Source organism: Cervus elaphus, chromosome 32 (genome assembly GCF_910594005.1).
Source record: "Cervus elaphus chromosome 32, mCerEla1.1, whole genome shotgun sequence".
Lineage (NCBI taxonomy): Eukaryota > Metazoa > Chordata > Mammalia > Artiodactyla > Cervidae > Cervus > Cervus elaphus.
Window position 1 is genome coordinate 33,769,782 of NC_057846.1, and position 18,974 is coordinate 33,788,755.

Genomic DNA, 18,974 nt, shown 5'->3' on the forward strand with positions numbered 1-18,974 from the left:
TTCCGAAGTAACTATTGAGTGCCTACTACCTGTTGGGTGAACACAATAATAAACAGGCCAGACAAGGATCCTCCATAGAACATATTCTCATTTTTTCATTCCAGAGGTTTTTGACTTTTAACAATGGACAAGGTGCCAACTTGGCTTAAAGACAAAGGCATCAGGTTCTGTGTTTGAGATTAAGCCACATTTCCTTGGATGGGGTTAGGGGAAGTTCTCCAGCATCGTAGAATCACAGGACACCCACCTACTCCTAAGTGGAGTCTGATGGGGACATTCAGAGACTAGGTCTATTGTCATTTTTCCTGGGCCTCTGCCAGGCTCCAGTTAGACAATATCTTTCTGTGGAGTGTATTCAGGAACAGGCAAGAATGGCCAACAAAGGCAAAGAATTGCCAGTGGCTGGCATCGGTGGTCAGCACACGGGCCCAAGACCACCACTCTGCCATTGCTCAGAAAGACATTGCCCCCTCGTGGTTCCTTATATAACTGAGGGAGGAACTGGAAGTGCAAAGGGCGTTTCCAGATTAACTTTTCTCTTAGCTCTTTTGAACTTCAACTGCAATTTTGATAGTCTCTTGGTTTACTTTCATCCGGGGTACATTTTTTTTTTCCCCATAGAGAAAAATGACATCACGACAGCAATGAAATCTTTTATCAGAATCTCCACCCCAACCCCAGAGAAGTCTAATTTAATATGTAAATCCAAATATCACTCCTGCTTTTTCTTTTTTTTTTCAAAATGCTCTCAAAGCAAATTATTTTCTTTGGTTTCTACGTTGAACCAGGACCTGCGGTTCTGGTGATGTAGCCGCGGAGCTGTTTGGGGTATCTTGTCTCCAGGGCAGCACTTTAAATTCCCTAAAAGCAGAAGCCTTATCTTCAACTCCATCGCCACCCCCATCCCATTCCCAGGAGCACTTAAACCAGTCCAGGGTGAAGAATGTCTAGTGGGGGAGGAGGGCGGGGGCAGAAGGGGGAGGGGAGGAGACTGAAGCAAGCCAATAAATAATTAGAAATTGTGATCGTCGCTGGGGCTGGAAGGGAAGGGCGTGCTGTGTGAAATCCCGGGAGTGAGAAATGAAGGAGAATCTACCGATGTTTGGAGTTTTAAATTATGTGTTTGTAGCAGTCACTCAGTTTGAAAGCTTAAATGATACAATATTGATAAAGTTCTGGGTGGCGCAGGAAAAGTGGAAATTAACCATGTCAGCTTCCAAGTATAGCCAACAACTGGGTCCGAATGGGTGCCAGGTGCTATAGTTTTACCTATCAACTTACAATCTCCTCTAATAACAAACTCCTGGGAGAGGAATAGAACTACTTCTATTTCACAGAGGAGGAAGCAGAAACCAGGCAGTTCTTCCTTCGGCGGGTGGGGAGCCAGTAGGCATGGTACGTTGACCTCCCAGTATGCTGAGTCTCCCTTCTTTCAGAGGCTTTGACCCTCTGAAGATCATCTGTCTTGGCCTCCAGCTCGTCTGGCAGTAAGAAATATTCCCTCGGCCAACAAATATTTATTGAGTGCCTACGATATACCAGGTAGCGTTTTCAAATTGCCATGGGATTCAAAAGACAAACAGGGCCCGGTCTTGTCTTTCAAGAAGGGTCTCCCGAAAGGGTGAGAGAGGCAGCCAGGTAAACAAGTAATTCCAGGACAGTCTGATAAGGGCCGTAGAGGAGTCCGAGCAAGGGCGGCCGGAGAAGTTTCGGAGGACCCGGCGTGGAGGGGGGGTTTGACGATGCGCCCTGAAAACGCCAGCTCGGGCTGCCCCCGGACGTCACCCCAGTTCCCGCATCCTGTCGTTATCAACTGCCCACTAGGTACTGAAGAGGAGGGGGAGGGATTGGGGAGCAAACCCCTCGTGAAAAGCGAGCAAGTAAACAAAAGTAACCCACCACACTTCCCGGTCGCCGGAGCCCCGCTCCAAGCTGCGCGCACGGCCCGGCGGCCTCCAGGTGCCAGGCAGGAGGCAGCCTTCTGCCCTCCCCCTCGGCCCTCGCCCTCCGACCTACCGCGGAGTCGGGGGCCGGGGTCCGCCGCTTCCGCCCGCCGCCCGCCGCCCCTCCCCAGCGCGCGCCATCCGGCCGCGGGGCCGCAGCCCTCGGCGCGGCCCCTCCTCCCGCGGGGGGCTCTGCCGTCCCTCGTCCCGTCCCTCCGGGCTCCAGCCGGCAGCCCACGTCCAGGGAGGGCGGAGAGAGGAGGAGGGGAGGGGAGGGAGGAGAGAGCGGGGGGAGGGAGGCAGGCAGGCGAGAGAAGGGGAGCTGCTTGGAGCCCGGACTTCCCAGAGCCAGCCAGGAGCGCGCACTCAGCGGCTCTCCGGGTCCCCGCCGCGCCCCGCCGTCCCGCACCTCCCTCCTGCTCCTCCCGGGGTACCCCTCGCCCCCTCCCTCCAGCAGCTGCTGCGTCCGGGCCAGCGGCCGCCCCCCAGCCCCTCTCGGCCACATCCCCAACTCTGCGGACTCACTCCCGGGACGCGCGTCCTCGCCCCATCCTTTCTTCCTTCCTGCCTTCCCTCGCGCCCGCCCGCCCGCCCTCTCCAGGTCTCCCTCTCGGGTCGCGATTGTCTCCGTCCCCTCCGCGCTGCGCCGGCGCCTCGCCCTGCCCCGTCTCCCCCTCGCACTTCCTGAGTCGCCGGCCGCCGCTGCCCCGACTCCAGCCCGCGGCGCCCGGGGAAGGGAGAAGTGGGCGAGCGCGCCCTCGCCCAGCCCCGCGCCCCAGCCCTGCCCGGCGAGGGAGGACCGGGAAGATGAACAACGGCAGCAAAGCCGAGAAGGAGAACACCCCGAACGAGGCCAACCTTCAGGAGGAAGAGGTACGGAGCGGCTCGGTGCCGGGGCGGGGACGACCTGGGACGGCGGCCGCGGGCTCTGCCCAGAGTGCGGGTGGGTGGCCGGTCGGCCGGCGGAGCGCGGGTCCCGGGGCGCCGGGCTGCGCTGGGGAAGGGGCACCGAGGGGCTGGGAATTGCCCCGGCCCGGGGACGCAGCCCCAGACTGCGGCCGCGGGATGAGGGTGTATCATCGGAGAGTGTGTTTTGGTGGGTCCACGCGCGTCTGCGTGCCTGAAAATTGCGTAACTTTGAGGACTTTCCGAGACCTCTGTAAGTATAATGGTCAGCTTTGTTTGCCCCGGATTTTAAAAGCGGAATCGAGAGCTGACTCCTGGGTGACCTCAGATGATTGGGACCCGGAGGGTCAGAACTTAGTTCTGCGTCTGGGGCTGAAAGTTGTGGGGTGTGTATTTGTGTGGTTTCGGGAAGAAACTCGGGGAAAGTTCTCATGAAAAGACATCTTCCGTCCCCCCACCCCATTTCTATGCGAAAAGTTCTCGGTGAAATATCTTTCCCAGCCTAGGCGTTTTGGATTAATAGATAACTCATCAGCCGCATTCTTCTCCGATGAGTCAAAGACCCCGAACCTGGCTGATTAGGTTTTGTAAATTTAGGGGCGTTGCGGTTGTGGGGCGCAGCATTGTGGAGTTTCAGACTTTGCAACTCGCGAAGTGTTGATCCAGACCATTTTAATAGGACTTTAACGTCTGAGCGTAAACTTTATGTGGTGCGTCCTTAACAACGGTAAAAATGATGCGGCTGCAGAGCGTTCCTTTGGTAGAAACAAAACTCAGTACATGTGGGGGAACTTCTGAACAATCGTTTCAGAATTTTGTAGTTGGGATATTTGCGTTATCTTGTTAAATGGGCTCTGTTCTCGTAGGTGCGTTATCTGGAACTCAGTAAACAGTTTCCGCCTACCTTTTGAAAAGCCCAGGAAATTGACTTCTGAAACATTCCAAAAGGAACTTTCAGAGTATGTGTAGATGCAAGAAAGTATGCAGTCTAGATAAGAGCTTTCTTACAGAAAGGTGAACTGATTGCTAAGCGGTTAGGGTGTTGAGATGATTATGGAAATACTATGTTGTGTGTAAACTAAAATTCTGATTGTGAAACCCAAGGTTGCGGAGGACTTAATACATTTAAGCCCTCAGCACTTGTAAAATGGGAACTATTTAAATGGGGAAGATAGAGGAGAGCTCCAAGACCAAGCCAAACATTGTGCAAAATAACACAAGATTTTACTCTTAACACAGTTGTTTGTGGGTGCAACCCAGGTGAAGTGCTGTTGAGCCTGAAGTTGCCGTTTCACCTGAGCAAATCGCCTTTATTATTATAAACTGTTCTGAAAAGCATTGTTTTTACATGCTGGTTTTTTTAAATTGCAAGTGATGGAATAGTACTGACGTTCCTTCTCTTTCAAAGAGATGGAGACTTGAATTGCAAGTTCCGCTTTTTTTTCTTGAACCTCACTGGCTGCTTTCCTATTTTATTTTCCCTACCACTGAAATAAAATTTAAAAGTGTAGCTTTTTTTTTTTTTTTGGAGAATGCTGGAGTATTTTATAATTAATAAAAAAAAAGTAGCTTTTTTAAGGAATTGCAGTGGCTGCAGAAACCTTTCTGTTTCACTTAGATTGGCGATCTGTTGAGTTCTAAGGGTGAGACTATACCACATGAAACCATCTTTCTCTCTTCACCTGAAAGAGAAACTTGTAAAAGTTCATCAGGGTAAACCAAAGACTTTTTTTTTTTTTTGGTTTGAGTGTCTGCACACCATAAACTATTTGACAGAATTAAGCAGAGAAAACTCAGCTTTTTCTGCTTGACCCAGCTCAGCTTAACTGCCTGCAGCACTGGCCTGTTTGCCCGAACCCCAGGTGTCTTTATGTGCGAGGCTGGGTACCAGGAAAATCACAGGTGATCGCAATACAGTTGCTGTCTCTTAACCTGTCCTGTTGCCAGGTTAAGTCTTCCTTTATCAGGTGGAAATGGCCCTTGGTTCTAGAAAGTGTCTGTCTTATTGGCTAGATACATGTTATTTTAAAAATAAGGGGACAGATTAAAAAACCTTTGAACCCAAGCTGTAGAAGAGATGGAGCAGACAAAACTCCAAAACACTGTGAAGGGAGAGGTTTTATGAGGTTAAAAATTTGGGAAAAAGTAAGTTGGCCTGAATGATCTAGGTAATTTTGCCCTAATTCCCTGTTTGGGGTTTATGTTTTGTTTGTGAAAAACTCCTCCTTTTTCCCCCAACCCTGAAAGCCACAAGTAAAATACATGTGTTTGAGTCCCATTAATGTGCTCAGCAATATACAAAACCACCCGAATGGTCCTTCCCCTTGCCCACCCAGGGATCAGCAGTTTGTCCTCAAACACATTGGAAAGCTGCGGTGGAGGATTCCAGTAAACAGAACACACACACGTAAATATATATACACATAATGATGAGTGTTCTGTAGCTTCTGGTGGCCATTGAGCTGATGAGGAAGAATAAGTCCAGTCATCTTTGAGGGAAAATAGTTCATTTCCTAGATCACCAGAGTTATTTAGACTTTCTCTATGGACAAAATCTGTGTTTTATTCTACCCCCCCCCCCCCCCCCCCATTTAAGTGTGTTCCTTTTATCTTCCGGTACATTTCAGCGGCCCACCTCCTGGTTTGAGAGCTTCTGAAGCTCACTCTGAAACAAAGATGCTGAAACACTTCCTTTAGTTCCAATGCTGTAGAAGGAACAGTCTTGAGACCTAGGAGCATTTCTGCAGCTTTTTAAGGTTGGAAGTTTTTGAGACTTTGGGCAGGATATAGTCTAATGCTTTGGGTAATATTTAAAACTTTGAGGAAAAATAATTTTAAGATTTGGCTAGCCAATAGTGTCAGAGAGAGGATACATCTGGCTTTCTGGCTGTACATGCGTATTCCTATGCAACTTGTCCTGGTAAAGAAGAACCGGTTGTCAAAATCTTAATGGCGCCTGAGATTTACAAGACTTCTGTATACATTTGTGTAGGGCAGACATGACTGGGTGCCTGAATAACAGGGCAGTAGAGCTTTTCTTGCATGGCTTAATACAGTTAATGAAATAAAAATTCCTCGAATTTACCTCTACTTTTGGACTAGACATTCTTCTCTTCAAATACTTCACACTTGACAAATTTCACTACAGTTAATATGTAAGAGACATAATTTTTTGGCTTGAAGTTCTATATATTGAAAACAGTCTAGTAGTAGAGATTATTTTTGATCCCTGAATTTTCAAAATGGAAATCAGATAATTTGGTCTTATTTTTACTTTTAAGGCTGATTACAAATCATTTCTAAAAGGTGTCTTACTACGTCAAAGCACTCGTGTTAGTTTTCTCCTTAAATTGCTGTGAACATTCTTGTACTTTAAAACGAAACTTGGCCTTGTTGGAATATTGATCAAAAAGATGTTTGGCAGATGGTGGTCAGAAGTCACAAAGTCAGGTGTTCAGAAGTTTAATACAGATCTTTACCTTGCATTCTGCCTTTCAAAGTGCTTTGTAATTTTCCCCCAAATAACTGGGGTCATGAAGAAAATTGTTTCTGATGTAATTGGCACAGAGAAATGTGTGGTGGTTTGATGCGGCAACCTCAGGTTTTCATTGAGCATTTAGATGAATCGGTATTTTGACCTGGGGAAAACTGCAGAATGGTTTTGTACAGTTTAACCAAATTTGGAGTCTGTTACTCCAAATCAAATCAAATACAGTAAACTTATATTTCAGTCATAAATAGGATTTGGTGACAGCGTTTTGGATGAAAATGTGGTGATTTCATAGTAAAATGATGCTGCAAGACCACTGCCAATATGGCATGCACTTAGTTTTCCAGTAGTGGTTTTAGAATTTCCATGATAAACCCTGATGCTCACATGCAGTCATCTGTTTCTAAGGGCATTTGTGTGTTTAATGCTCTTATTGGAGATACTATCATGTAAATTTTTCAGGTTCATCTTAATTTTCCACTTTGAGGATAGAACTATGTTTGACATTGGTGATGGGGCAATAAAGTGGGAATTCTTGGGTGCTGCGATGAGGGCATGAATTATTGCGGCTTTTGGAAGGACTTTGGCCCTCTGTGTCAAATTTTCAAGCCCTTTTATTCCGTGCTTTTATTTTTAGAAATTTACCCTAAGGAAATAAGCATGCACAAAGATTTATTTATAGGATGAATATTGGTTACTTATGATAGGCGTAGAGTCTGTGAATTTTCACTAACAAGAAAATTGCAAAGTAAATTGTTGTGTAATTCCTGAAAGAGAATATTATGTAGCCATTAAAAGCCACATTTTTAAAGAATGTACCTATGTGTATTTACTTTTTTTGGGAGTGGGTGGCTTAAAACATTTATTCTCTCAGTTCTGGAGGCTAGAAATCTGGAATCAATGTTTATCTCTCTCTGAATGCTGTAATATAGAATCCAACTTTCTCTTCCAGCGTCTGCATTTTAAAGGAGGAGTTAATTCCCATGACATTATGTGAAAAGAGTAAAAATAAAAGTTTGCTATTATGTGATGCCAATTTTTAAAAATAGCCAAATATGAATACAAACGATGTGGTGGATTATGGGTCTTTATTACCTTCTGATGCTTTTCTGGGTTCTCTAAATTTTCTGTAATGAACATAGGCACAGAAGCAGTTCTAGGTCGTTGCTTTGAAGATTTCATTAAATGCCCTTGCAGTATCTGTAGGTGTCAGAAAACCATTGGGTTGACCATGTTGCGTTTTGCTTCCTTGACCTAGGAATCAGGCCTCCATTCCTCATAGCGTGTCTGTGTCTGTCATTCCCTTGTCCTGTCTGTTCCTGGTGATCTTAGCCTGGTCTCCTTGTTCTGACGTTCTTCCTCAGTCCATCCACACATACTCTGCCAGGGGCTCTGGTGCCCAGCTCCGTCAACACTTGAAGTTTAAGTAGGACCTTCAAGATAGCTCTCGGGTGCTCCGTAGTATGCTGCACACTGTTTATTTCAACCAGTTTTCCCCTTTCTGTCGAGCTGCTTTCTAGGCAAAAGCCAATATTCAGCCTGCATTTTTGCAAGATTCTATCACCTGAATGTCTTATCAGAAAGAGATGACTTTCCTCAGAATTCCAGAATTTACATTCCTTTATCAACATTTAACTCCTGGATCATTACCTTTAAAAAAAAAAACAAAAACAAAAACTGTGCCATCTTACCGGAGTATTTCTAATCCCCAACACCTCCCCAGGTAAGTACCACCCACACACACTTACCCCTGTGTGCACATATAATTCTTTATGAACAACTTATGAACATAGGAAATATCCTTATTGGGAGGGGTGGTGGCAATGACCTTGAATAGGTAAGCTCTCGAAAAGCAGCCATTTAACTTCATGTGCAATTTAATTTAGAGCCTGTGGTGGATGGACCCCCCCACCACCTTCAGAAGTGACCTCCCTCACCTGTCACCTGCAGCCTTCCTTGGTGCCCAGAGGCCAGCGTGCCTGGTCCATCTAACAGCGTTAACAGCGTGGGCCCGCTCATCTCCAGGTGCAGCTGGGTCTTCACTGTTAGCATGTGGTTTCTGCTGTGGGATTCGTTCTGACCTTTTGGACCAGGAGCTCTGGTTTGATGCGAGAGAAACGTTCCCAAATAAGCCTGCTCCTGTGACCTGTGTGACTGCACTTTGGAATGTTTGTGTTCTTTTTCATTTGGCACCTTAGTGTCTGCCCGCGGGTAAGGGAACGGGAATGCAAATGGTCCTCTTGAACAGTGCTTGCTTTAGTCAAAGGAAAAATTTGGGAAGGAATGAAGAGCATGAACCTTAATAATAGTTGGGGCAGAAGTGGCAGCCTGGCTGTGTGGGGCTTGAGGCCAGCCGGGACCAGGTCTTTAAAGTGATGCCCTGTTGATGGGAGGGTGTCATCGGGGATGACCTTATCTGCCCTGTGGGGATAACTTGGGTATGATTGCACCGACTCACGTCCCTCCCTTTAAGTGTGTGGGGAGGATATTGCAAACCAGTTCAGTGCATTGTGTGTGTCGGGGGGCAGGTCGGGAGTGCTTGACTGTGGAGCTGATCAGAGCAGAGTTTGTGGCCTGGTCATCTTTGCTGGGCTTCCCAGGTGGTCAGTGGTAAAGAATCTCCCTGCCAACGCAGGAGACTCTGGTTTGATCCCTGGGTCAGGAAGATCCCCTGGAGAAGGAAATGGCAACTCACTCCACTATTCTTGTCTGGGAAATCCCATGAGCCTGGCGGGCTACCGTCCATGGGGACGCAGAGTCAGACACGACTCAGCGACTGAGCACGCACGCACATCTCTGTTGAGTGCAGAAAAAAGAAAATTCTGAGCTACTTGATCTGGGAAATTTTCAGAAATCTTTTTAGCCATTCACCCAGGTAAGAATTATTAACTTTTGGGTATTTACTCGGTGCCAAGTACTGGCCAGGCACTTTTATATGTATCTTGTGACTCATCCCCACAATGAGCTAATGTAGGGATCAGGGCAATGATGAAACTCATTATATGGGGAGGTGACTGAGATCCTGAGTGACTTGGGACCATGAAGGTTCTGAGGAAGCCAAGATCTGAGACAAAGCTCTGACTCTTAAGTTGCTCCCAGGTTTAGTGGAGAGGGCCTTGTGTGCACGGGTACCATCTTGCACTGTGTTCAGTTAAGTGAGGCAGTAGTTCGAGCTGGGAACCAGTCAACACCCTAAGGAGGGGAGAGGGTCATGGAGCTATATCAAAGGAAACTTTAAAAAAAAAAAAAAGGTGATACTGGGGAAAAAAATAAAAAAAGAGGTGATACTGGGATTTTTTTTTTTTTTCCCCCGGATGAGGATAGGATTGAGGCATTTGGGGAAAGATGGTCCAGTCAAAGGGATCAGGCCTTCTATGAAGATAGAGGCTTAAGAGGAAAACAAACAGGGGAGGAAAGGAAGTACGGATGATTGGGGCCGGGGGAAGGATGGAAGAGTCTCTTCCACGCCAGGGACCAGCATGCTTCCTGTGATGGGAGTGGACTTCTGTGCAAGGGGATATGGCATCCTGGGATGTTCCATTGAGGAAGCAGATGCATTAGGTTTGGAGGCTAACTGCAGGAGTCCTGCTCTCAAAATAAGACGGTGGCTGCTGGTAGTGACTGAGCCTGGCGGGGGGAGGGGGGGAGAGGTGTTCTCGGGCTGCAGTAACTGTCAGATGCTCCAGAGAGAAGACTAGGAGCTCCATCCATGGAGCCTCTTGGGTTTCTCTTTCGAATGATTAGCTTCGTGGTGGTTGTGTTTGTAGAAGCCAGAAAATTTACCTTGAAATGGGAAGAAAAGAAGGCAACTGGGAGGTGAAGAGGTTGGATTTGAGACGCAGAGGTCTGACCTTGCCAAGAAATTTTCAGAACAATTCAAGATTATGTGGGACTTCCCTGGTGGCTCAGGGGTAAAGAATCTGCCTGCAGTGCAGGAGACATGGGTTCAGTCCCTGGGTCAGGAAGATCCCCTGGAGGGAGGGCATGGCAACCCACTCCAGTATTATTGCTTGGAGAATCCCATGGATAGAGGCGCCTGGTGGACTACAGTGCATGCATGGAGTTGCAACAGAGTTACACATAACTTAGGGACTCAACAACAAAAAGATTATGTAGCTGGTCATTGAAAAGTTGGATGAATATGAACTGAGTGCCCAGGAAATTGGAGAGGGTGTGGGACCCCAGTTCCTAGGAAACCTTGTGAAGGTGGGCAGCAAAAGATGGACGATTGACTTAAAATTTGAAGCTTTTTTTTTTTTTTTAAGGTGTGGCAGGGGGCACGGTGAGGGAGAGAACTGGACATTCTCAGAAAAAGTTAAAGCAAAGTTGTAAATGCGCTCTTAATTTAGGAACACAAAAATGTATATAATCTGCCTAGTTATACTAGTGTTCAATATACTTAACCATTTGAAAGCCTGATTTGGGGGGAGCCTAAAAATTCTAGGTATATATAGTGTATTTCATGTCTTTTTATTTTTTCTTTCATCAGCAGTCTTTGAACATTGTTTTCCTCTAAAATTTGCAGTTCATTCTTAGGCTTTTACTTAAACTTTTCCCAAACCTTTACCTGGAAGGGACATAAAATTTGTAAATGGGTTTGGAAGGTAAAGATGGAAGGTCTGAAGAGGCTTGAGTATTTTTATAAGAAAATTCCAAGTTGCTTTGTTCTTTTTCATTTCATAGGGGTTGGGGGAGTTAGAATGAGTCTTTGGCTAGAGCCCAAAGTCGTCTCTTCTGTGGGTTATATTTTCAATTTATTCATTTCGTTTGCTGCTTTTTCTGCTCATAGCTAAGTGTCAGCTTGTGAATAAAAAAATGCGGTCCAGGAATTTAAGAACAAACAATTGTGTTTCTCATAGGTTTTAACCCTGCTGCAACCATTCTGATGCACATTATGTAGAATACTGGAGTTAAAAAAAGGAAATGGCAGTAATAAATGCCAATCACGCCAAGGAAGATGGTTCCAAATTCCAGGCTGTAATACAGTATTGTTAAACAAATTTAAAACGCTGAGGGGTTGCTAACACAGCATAGCTCAGTTCTGTCACCCCCGCCCCGCCCCAGGACTTTGCAAAGATACAAAGAAATCTAGGCATCTCAAAATCCTGATGCATCTCAGGAGCCCACAAAAAGAAGTTAGAGACTAATTTCCACTTTCAGTTAATCTTTATTTCTCATGAGTTGAGTTTTTTTCTTAAACATTCTTTGCTCTTCCTAAATTCTAATGTCACCAGGTAGATAGGCTGGCAGGTGGCCAACTTTATTCTAAGAAATCCTAGAGATTAAAAAAAAATTTTTTTTCCCCTCAAATCCCTAGGATCCTGTTTTGTGAACATTTGTTTTTCTGACACCCACCTGTAGGATGGATAGTTTTGGCCTCATGAGAGAAGGGACGGCACAGAAAGTGCTATCTTATTGTAGAAGGACCAGAATTTCCTTTGTGCTCAGAAGGGAAGTGCTACACAAGTGTAATTACTTTACCCAGCATGTGTGATTTACAGGCCTTAAAATGTGTGACTTTCCAGAAGCATCTGTTTTTAAATACAGTATCCCTCTAAGCCGGCAGGATGTGTCTTGGGGCCAGGGAGGGGACACACACACACCTCTCTCCACTGTGACACACACACTTCCCGTCCTGTCCTATGCCTTACGTAGGATGCTGGGTGACAAGAGGCTGAATATGTCGGTAGTTGCTTCTCTGGGCCTTGCTTATCTTGAGAAGAAACACAAGCTGTCCTGGAGTCCAGTCAGCCTTCCCTCTGCCAGATCACTGTGTCCTGAGTCTGCCTTCTCTCCTCTCTACCCTTCTAAGCCTGTTTCTTTCTTTTCTAGGAACTCCAAGCATTTTCCCAGCAGTGAGCAAAAACAAAAAAAAAAAAGGTCAGAGCCAGTGCTGAAACCATTTTTGTTGCAAACTTTTTTTTTTTTGGTCTTCAGAGGTGTAAAAAAATTGGAGGGATAATCGAAGATCAGGTGCATGGCCCCAGTATAATCAAACTTACAAAAGCATTTATGGATTCTTGGCACATTAACTCACTAAGCATCTGTGGACTAATGTCTTCTCTTTTAAGCACTGCACTTTGCTTTTCAAAAGTTTTTCTTTTGGAGTATAGTTGTTTAATGATGTTTTACTCTCAGGTGATTCAGTTATCCATATACATGCATCTACTCTTGCAAATTGTTTTCCCATTTAGGTTATTACAGAGTACTGAGCAGGGTTCCCTGTGGTATACAGTAGGTCCTTGCTGGTCATGTATTTTAAATATAGCAGTGTGTACACTAAGTGTGCACTTTAACAAACACAATGAGGTGTTCTCATGCTTAGGGATGAGGAAACCGAGCCTCGAGAGATTAAGTAATTTGAGGTTTTATTTGCAAGTGGTGGTAGGAGCTAAAAATCTCTATGGTGGTATGTTGAGGTTCATGTAATCTGGGCTTGCTGGTCTCCCTGACCTCATCCACCAGGAGTCACAGCTTCATTATGCTTCAGCTTCTGGGCCTTACTTAAGTCTCTCCAACTTGCCAGACCTGTTCCAGCCTCAGGGCCTTTGTATATGCTCTCCTTTCCGCCTGGGAAACCATACACCCAGGTATGAGGCAGCCTTGTCCTTCTCATTCATTCAGATCTCAGTTCAGATGTTACCCAGAGGGATCTTTGACCTCCAAGTTCAAAGGAGCCCCAAGTTCCCAACCACTGTCAGATTCCTCTTATTTTCCCCACAGGACTTCTTCCTCACTGATGTTACTTTGTGTATTTGCCTTGTGCTCCTGGAATGGGACTCTGGTCTTGTTTAAGGCAGTAATTCCAGTTCCTGGAACAATGAGTGGAACTGCCCGATACGTTTGTTTGTTAAATGACTGGAATACAAACCAACTTGTCAAATTCTGAGGCCTGTACAATATACTACTCCGTAGTCCTAAACCTTTTTCAGCAGTTCTTCAGTGCAGTTACTCATTTGTGTCCGACTCTCTGCGACCCCATGGACTGCAGCGCGCCAAGCTTCCCTGTCCATCACCAACTCCTGGAGCTTGTTCAAACTCATGTCCATCGAGTCAGTGATGCCATCCAACCATCTCATCCTATCGTCCCCTTCTCCTCCTGCCTTCAATCTTTCCCAGGTTTTCAACCTTTCCCAGCAGTTTTTAGATTAAATCTTAACGCTGCCTTCAAGATGATCACTTCGGGTTTCCCATTTAATTACATCAGAAAGGACACTTAGCCTGTGCTTTGAAGCCAGAAATTTTGGAAGTGATGGATCCTGTGGAGATGAAGAGGGTGGGAGAGAAGCTGATTTTCCCATGTAAAAGACTGCTTCCTTTGTCCAGTAAAAATGGAAACCGAGTACATATTTCCACAGAAGCAGGAGTGAAGTGTGGGCCGCCCAGAGAGTGATAAGTTAAGTGGAGCAGGGTGACCTGGATTCCTGCTCTGCAGATGTGCTGTTGGTTTCCAAAGAGTTAATGGTAACAGCCCAGGTGGAATTGATTTGGAGATAGACACACAGGCCTTTGATTCCGTGTGCCTTCTGTGTTTGCGAAGTGAGAAGGCAAGCAATGCGGGACGCCGCGGGCTTCCGCTGGCCCGGTCCAGCCTGTGAGCACCTGTGCGGTAGCCACGAGGCTGCCGCTAATCTGAGCCCTGTGAACCCTTAGGGAGGCACCTCACAGACCCAGGAGCTGCTTTTATTCCCTGTAAAACACAACAGATGACAGGTTAGGATGCAAGAAATCGAAGTCATCCTTACTTTGGTCATCGGACTGCCGGTTAATTGAGCCCACAGAGGCACTCATGAAAACGCAGGCCATTGGCATATTCTTGTTTATGGCATTCAGGTCTAATACTTGAGCCTGAGCAGACTTTTTCTATTTTTATTTTTGGCCAGCTGTGCAGCAGGTGGGATCTTAGTTCCCCAACCAGGGATCGAACTTGTGTCCGCTGCATTGGAAGCATGGAATCTTAACCACTGGACCACAGCGGAATTCCAAGAGCACACTTGTTAAACTTTGCTGTCGTCCAGTGTCTGATAGTCTTGGAACCAGTGGTATATAATCTTTATATTAGTTGGTTCTTGGCCAAATAAATCATCAGTACTTTTTTTTAAGATCCCCTGGAGAAGGGAATGACAACCCACTCCAGTTATTTTTGCCTGGAGAATTCCATGGACAGAGGAGCCTGGCGAGTCGCACAAGAGTTGGACATGACTGAGTGACTAACACACACTTTAAAAAAAAATATTGTACCTTTGTTCCCTTTTCTAAGGGACCTAGGACAAGTCACTTAAGTATCTTGTTTCTGTAACTAAAATATAGAGGTGGAGAGACAACGCTTGCTATGCATTCAAAGAACTGTAAGTTTTTCTATTTCATCCCACTTTTCATCTCCTCTGTGTTATGCCAAGTGCTGTGGTGGCTCGCCGGCCCAGATACATCCGGGGTGGAGGGGGAGAGACTGTTTGGGAGGAAAGGTTTTAAGCCTGAGATTGTTTTGTTTTTGTTTTTCACTAAGCAAATCAGTGCCTCTTCTGGAGAACTGGGTGGGAGTTTCTGGGTGTGAGCTAACGGCAGGAAATGACCCTCTCTAAACAAAAGGACTCTTTAAGGCCTATCCTGAGTCTTTGTGTTTCTCGGGGAGGGGTTATGCAGAAAACCAGAGCTAGGAAATTAATCTCTGCTTTTAGCCTTTCTAAGGGGGGGAGGGGAGAAAGAAGATGATTCCTTCCCTGCTTGCCCTCCTAAACGTCCAAAGCGCCCGCCGGTACCCACTGTGAGTGCCAGAGAGGTTTAAGAGCAAGGCGGCCCTTTAGGCCAATGTACCTTCATGCCCACAACACGCAAAGAAAAACCAGGTCGGGCAGAATTACACCCACTGTGACCTTCAGCTTTAACCTTGGCTTTCAGCTACTGCTTGCAAAAACCCATCACCAGCAAAACGCAGAATGGGGTAAGGAGAAGAAAGGAATATTTTGTATGATTTATTAGTTGGGGTGCTGAGGTTTGCTAAATAACATGAACGTCGCTCAGTCGTGTCCGACTCTTTGCGAGTCCGTGGATAGTCCATGGAATTCTCCAGGCCAGCATACTGGAGTGGGTAGCCTTTCCCTTTTCCAGGGGATCATCCCAACCCAGGGATCGAACCCAGGTCTTCCGCGTTGCAGGCAGATTCTTTAGCAGCTGAGCCAGCCCCATAAATAAATCAAAGATTTGATGCTGCATTAACCACAGTGTCCATTTTTTCTAAATCTTAAGAGCTGGTGACTTCTGCCAGTTGGTTAACACAAGGCATTTCTAAGCTTTTCTGTGTTAGATGGAAGGCCCATATGAAGAAATGCTGGGCCTTGCCCCTGCTTTGGCATGCTGCTTCTCTTTAAAGTGACCGTTCGTTGGATTCATGTATCTGTATGACTGAGTCCCTCAGCTATTCACCTGAAACTTACCACGACATTGATAATTGGCTATACCCAGTACAAATTGATCTTACTGTTAAAAATTATAAAAAATGACCATTATATCAATATTTATACTGCACGATTCTGAATTTATATTGCTAGGAAAGTATTGATAGTTCTCTTATCAAATTATTTTGCTTTTACAAATTTTTGCTGACTTGCAGCAATGAACTTCTTCCAGGCACACGTTTTTTTAAAGGAATATAAATCTTCCCGCTAATAATTAGAAACACATACTTTGTTGAAAATGGTTTTGTGGTTTTACTTCGTTTTCTTCGGAGTGAAAATGACAAGCATCTTCTCCAAGAAACTTCCTTAGCTCACTATTTTAGGCTTTATATTGTGACTGTATTTTTAGAAAGGCCTGCCGATGTGTTTGGTGGGTACCATGTGGTGGTGGAGGGGGTGGAGGAGGGTAGAGAGGTGGATTCTGTCACTGCACCAGACACTTAACAGAATCACAGAGATAAGATTAAAGCCAATGCTCGGATCCCAGAATGAAAGGATTTTGTCTGGATGTTACATGTGTTGAAAGACTCTGTATCTCAGATAGGAATTGAGTGTAGTATCATTGTAAATTCCAAGGTTTACAGGGGGAAACTACTCTTGTTAAATTCTAGTGTCTGATGTGTCGGTAGGTTTTCTCATTTTCTTAATAAACTTGAGAGAAAGGTTACTGTTGTGGTGTTAGTAATTTACAGATAGGAAAATTACACATTGACTTAGATTCCTTTGGAGGCTTATGGTATACATTTGGCATGTGTTTTTCATTTGCGAAAGATGAGTTATTTTTCAGTTATTATCTGTGTAACATCACTTGTTATTTTTACAAAGATTAAAATACCAGCGATGATCTGCTCTCTGCATTTAAGCACTTATTTAACTACAATGTCTGGCCAGTAGAGTTCCTTACATTGAGAACCATCTGCATCTGTCTTGGTGGTGACTAGGACCAAATTCCCAACCTGCATTTTTTACATAGGTTAGTGTGTGGTTTAGCAGGATTTGGGAATGAAGTGTGTCTGATTGTATTGAGTGGAGGAACAGTTTTTTCCGTAGCTTTGTCCGCTCGTGCAACTCCTGGTAAACCTTGAAACAAACTGAAAATGTCCTGATCAGGAATGTTCTTGGATGATCAAAAGGAAGCGTCTTGCCCTCTGCAAGACCGGCATCTGTTGCTGTTTGGTCATAGTGCACCCAGCCTGCTGACTCTGTATCTTAAAAACAAAAACAAAAGCCAGTAGGGAGGGAGCAAAGAACTCAAAAATACGCGTGGGGCTTTGGAATATGGTGAGTTTCTGGTTTTGGCAGATGATCATTTGAGAAGTTTCAACCGTTAAATTGCTCCTTCTCCCTTCCCAAAGCCGCCCCCCCCCCCCCCCGGATTTAATTAACAATTAACCAGTATGAAAATTGCTCTTTATTACTATTATAAATCATGGGTCATGATTATACAGAAATCTTATTGATCTGAGCTTATTCTGAACTTCACCATAAAGTGTTTTTTCTTTTGCTGTTGTTTAACAAGTCGTGTTTCTATGTCGTTGTCTGACTCTGCGACCCCACAGCCTGCAGCACGCCGGGCCTCCCTGTCCTCCGCCGTCTCCCGGAGCTTGCTCAAACTCCTGTTCATTATGTCAGTGATGCCATCCAACCAGCTCATCCTCTGTCACCCTCTTCTCCTCCCGCCTTCAATCTTTCCCAGCATCAGAGTCTTTTCCAGTGTGTTGGATCTTCGCATCTGGTGGCCAAGGTATTGGAGCTTCAGCATCACTCCTTCCAGTGAATATTCAGGGTTGATTTCCTTTAGGATTGCCTAATTTGATCTCCTTGCAGTTTAAAGGACTCTCAAGAGTCTCCTTCAGCGCAATTCAAAAGCACCAGTTCTTTGGGGCTCGGCCTTCTTTATGGTCCAACTCTCACCTTCATTCCCAGGTGGTAAAGAACCTGCCTGCCAATGCAGGAGAGGAGATGTGGGTTTGATCCCCGGGTTTGGAAGATCCCTTGGAGGAGGGCATGGCAATCCACCCCAGTATTCTTGCCTGGAGAATACCATGGACAGCCTGGTGGGCTACAGTCCACAGGGTCGCAGAGTTGGACACCACTGAAGCGACTGAGCACTCAGTTAGCGCTTACATTCCTACATGACTTCCTTACTCACTAATAGTCAGTCCTAGGTAAAAGCGTGGGTACGGCTCACCGCAGGAGACCCAGGCATAGATATCCAGCGACTTGACCTCAGTCCTCCAACTCATCCCCTTGCGCTCTGAAATCTTGCCACAAAACTTTTAAAGGCATTGTATTCTCCAAATTGAAACTGCAGTCGTATTCCTTGGAAAAGGTATACCCTAAATACATCACTTCCCACCCCGGGTGGGTTAATTTGCAGCCATACAAATAAGGTTTGGGATGAAGAGTAAGCATATTGTTCATTGTATAATCCTGGAGTGGTTTCCTTTGTCCGAAGTTATGGGATGTTAATTCCATTTTTGCTGTTTTGGACATCTGTGGCCCCACTCCTGCAATGGCCACATCTTAGCTTCAGTGTACAGCCTAGGTGGTCTCCTGAGTTACTGCTGCATGTTTTAAATCCTTTCATGTACTTAACGTTGCAGTCATTTTTCCCAACACTAAAATAATGGCTCCATTGGATTTTTAATTTATCTGGTTTGTATTATTGAGACTACCAAAATGCATAAACCACTTGTTGACTTAATTGGATGACATTGGGTGGGTCCAAATTTCTTCACTTCTTCTCCCCTCCCCCAAAATAAAATCTTATTTTTTTTTTAAATAGCAAAAAGTTTACTTATATTATGCTTTTCTCCCCCTTCTCCTCATTCCAAAAATAAAGGTAAGCAAAAAAAAAAAAAGCTATAAAATTTGTTAGTTTTTTTCTTTTTGTTAAAATCTTATAATTCCTTTCTCTACAACTAGTGTGAATATTTTGGTGTATATCTTATATATATGCCTTTCTGTGTGTATGAGTGTAAACACACTCTCCTCTATTTTTACAAAAATGAGATCATACCAAATAGTGTTTAGTTACATTTGATTGTCTTTTGACATTACATTACATCTTTACATGCCAGTGGATAAGAGTCTGTAGCCCCATCTTTGTTTTTCTTCTCTAAGGTTCTAATTAGTTATCTATTTTGTACATAGTAGTGTATATTTGTCAGTCCCAAT

At 45.1% G+C, this 18,974-nt stretch overlaps 1 protein-coding gene across 3 annotated transcripts in view; it reads left to right on the forward strand.

Annotated features, from left to right (window-relative positions):
- Positions 1-2,120: 2,120 nt before the first annotated feature.
- Positions 2,121-18,974, forward strand: part of RBPMS (RNA binding protein, mRNA processing factor) — a 196,983-nt gene continuing 180,129 nt past the window's right edge. The window contains exon 1 of one of the 3 annotated variants that reach the window (XM_043893563.1): positions 2,121-2,816. In XM_043893563.1, coding sequence (XP_043749498.1) covers positions 2,751-2,816 — 66 coding nt within the window. In that variant the 5' untranslated portion in view covers positions 2,121-2,750. The remainder of the gene's footprint in view (positions 2,817-18,974) is intronic. The other 2 variants (XM_043893565.1, XM_043893564.1) reach the window with 2 other exon arrangements.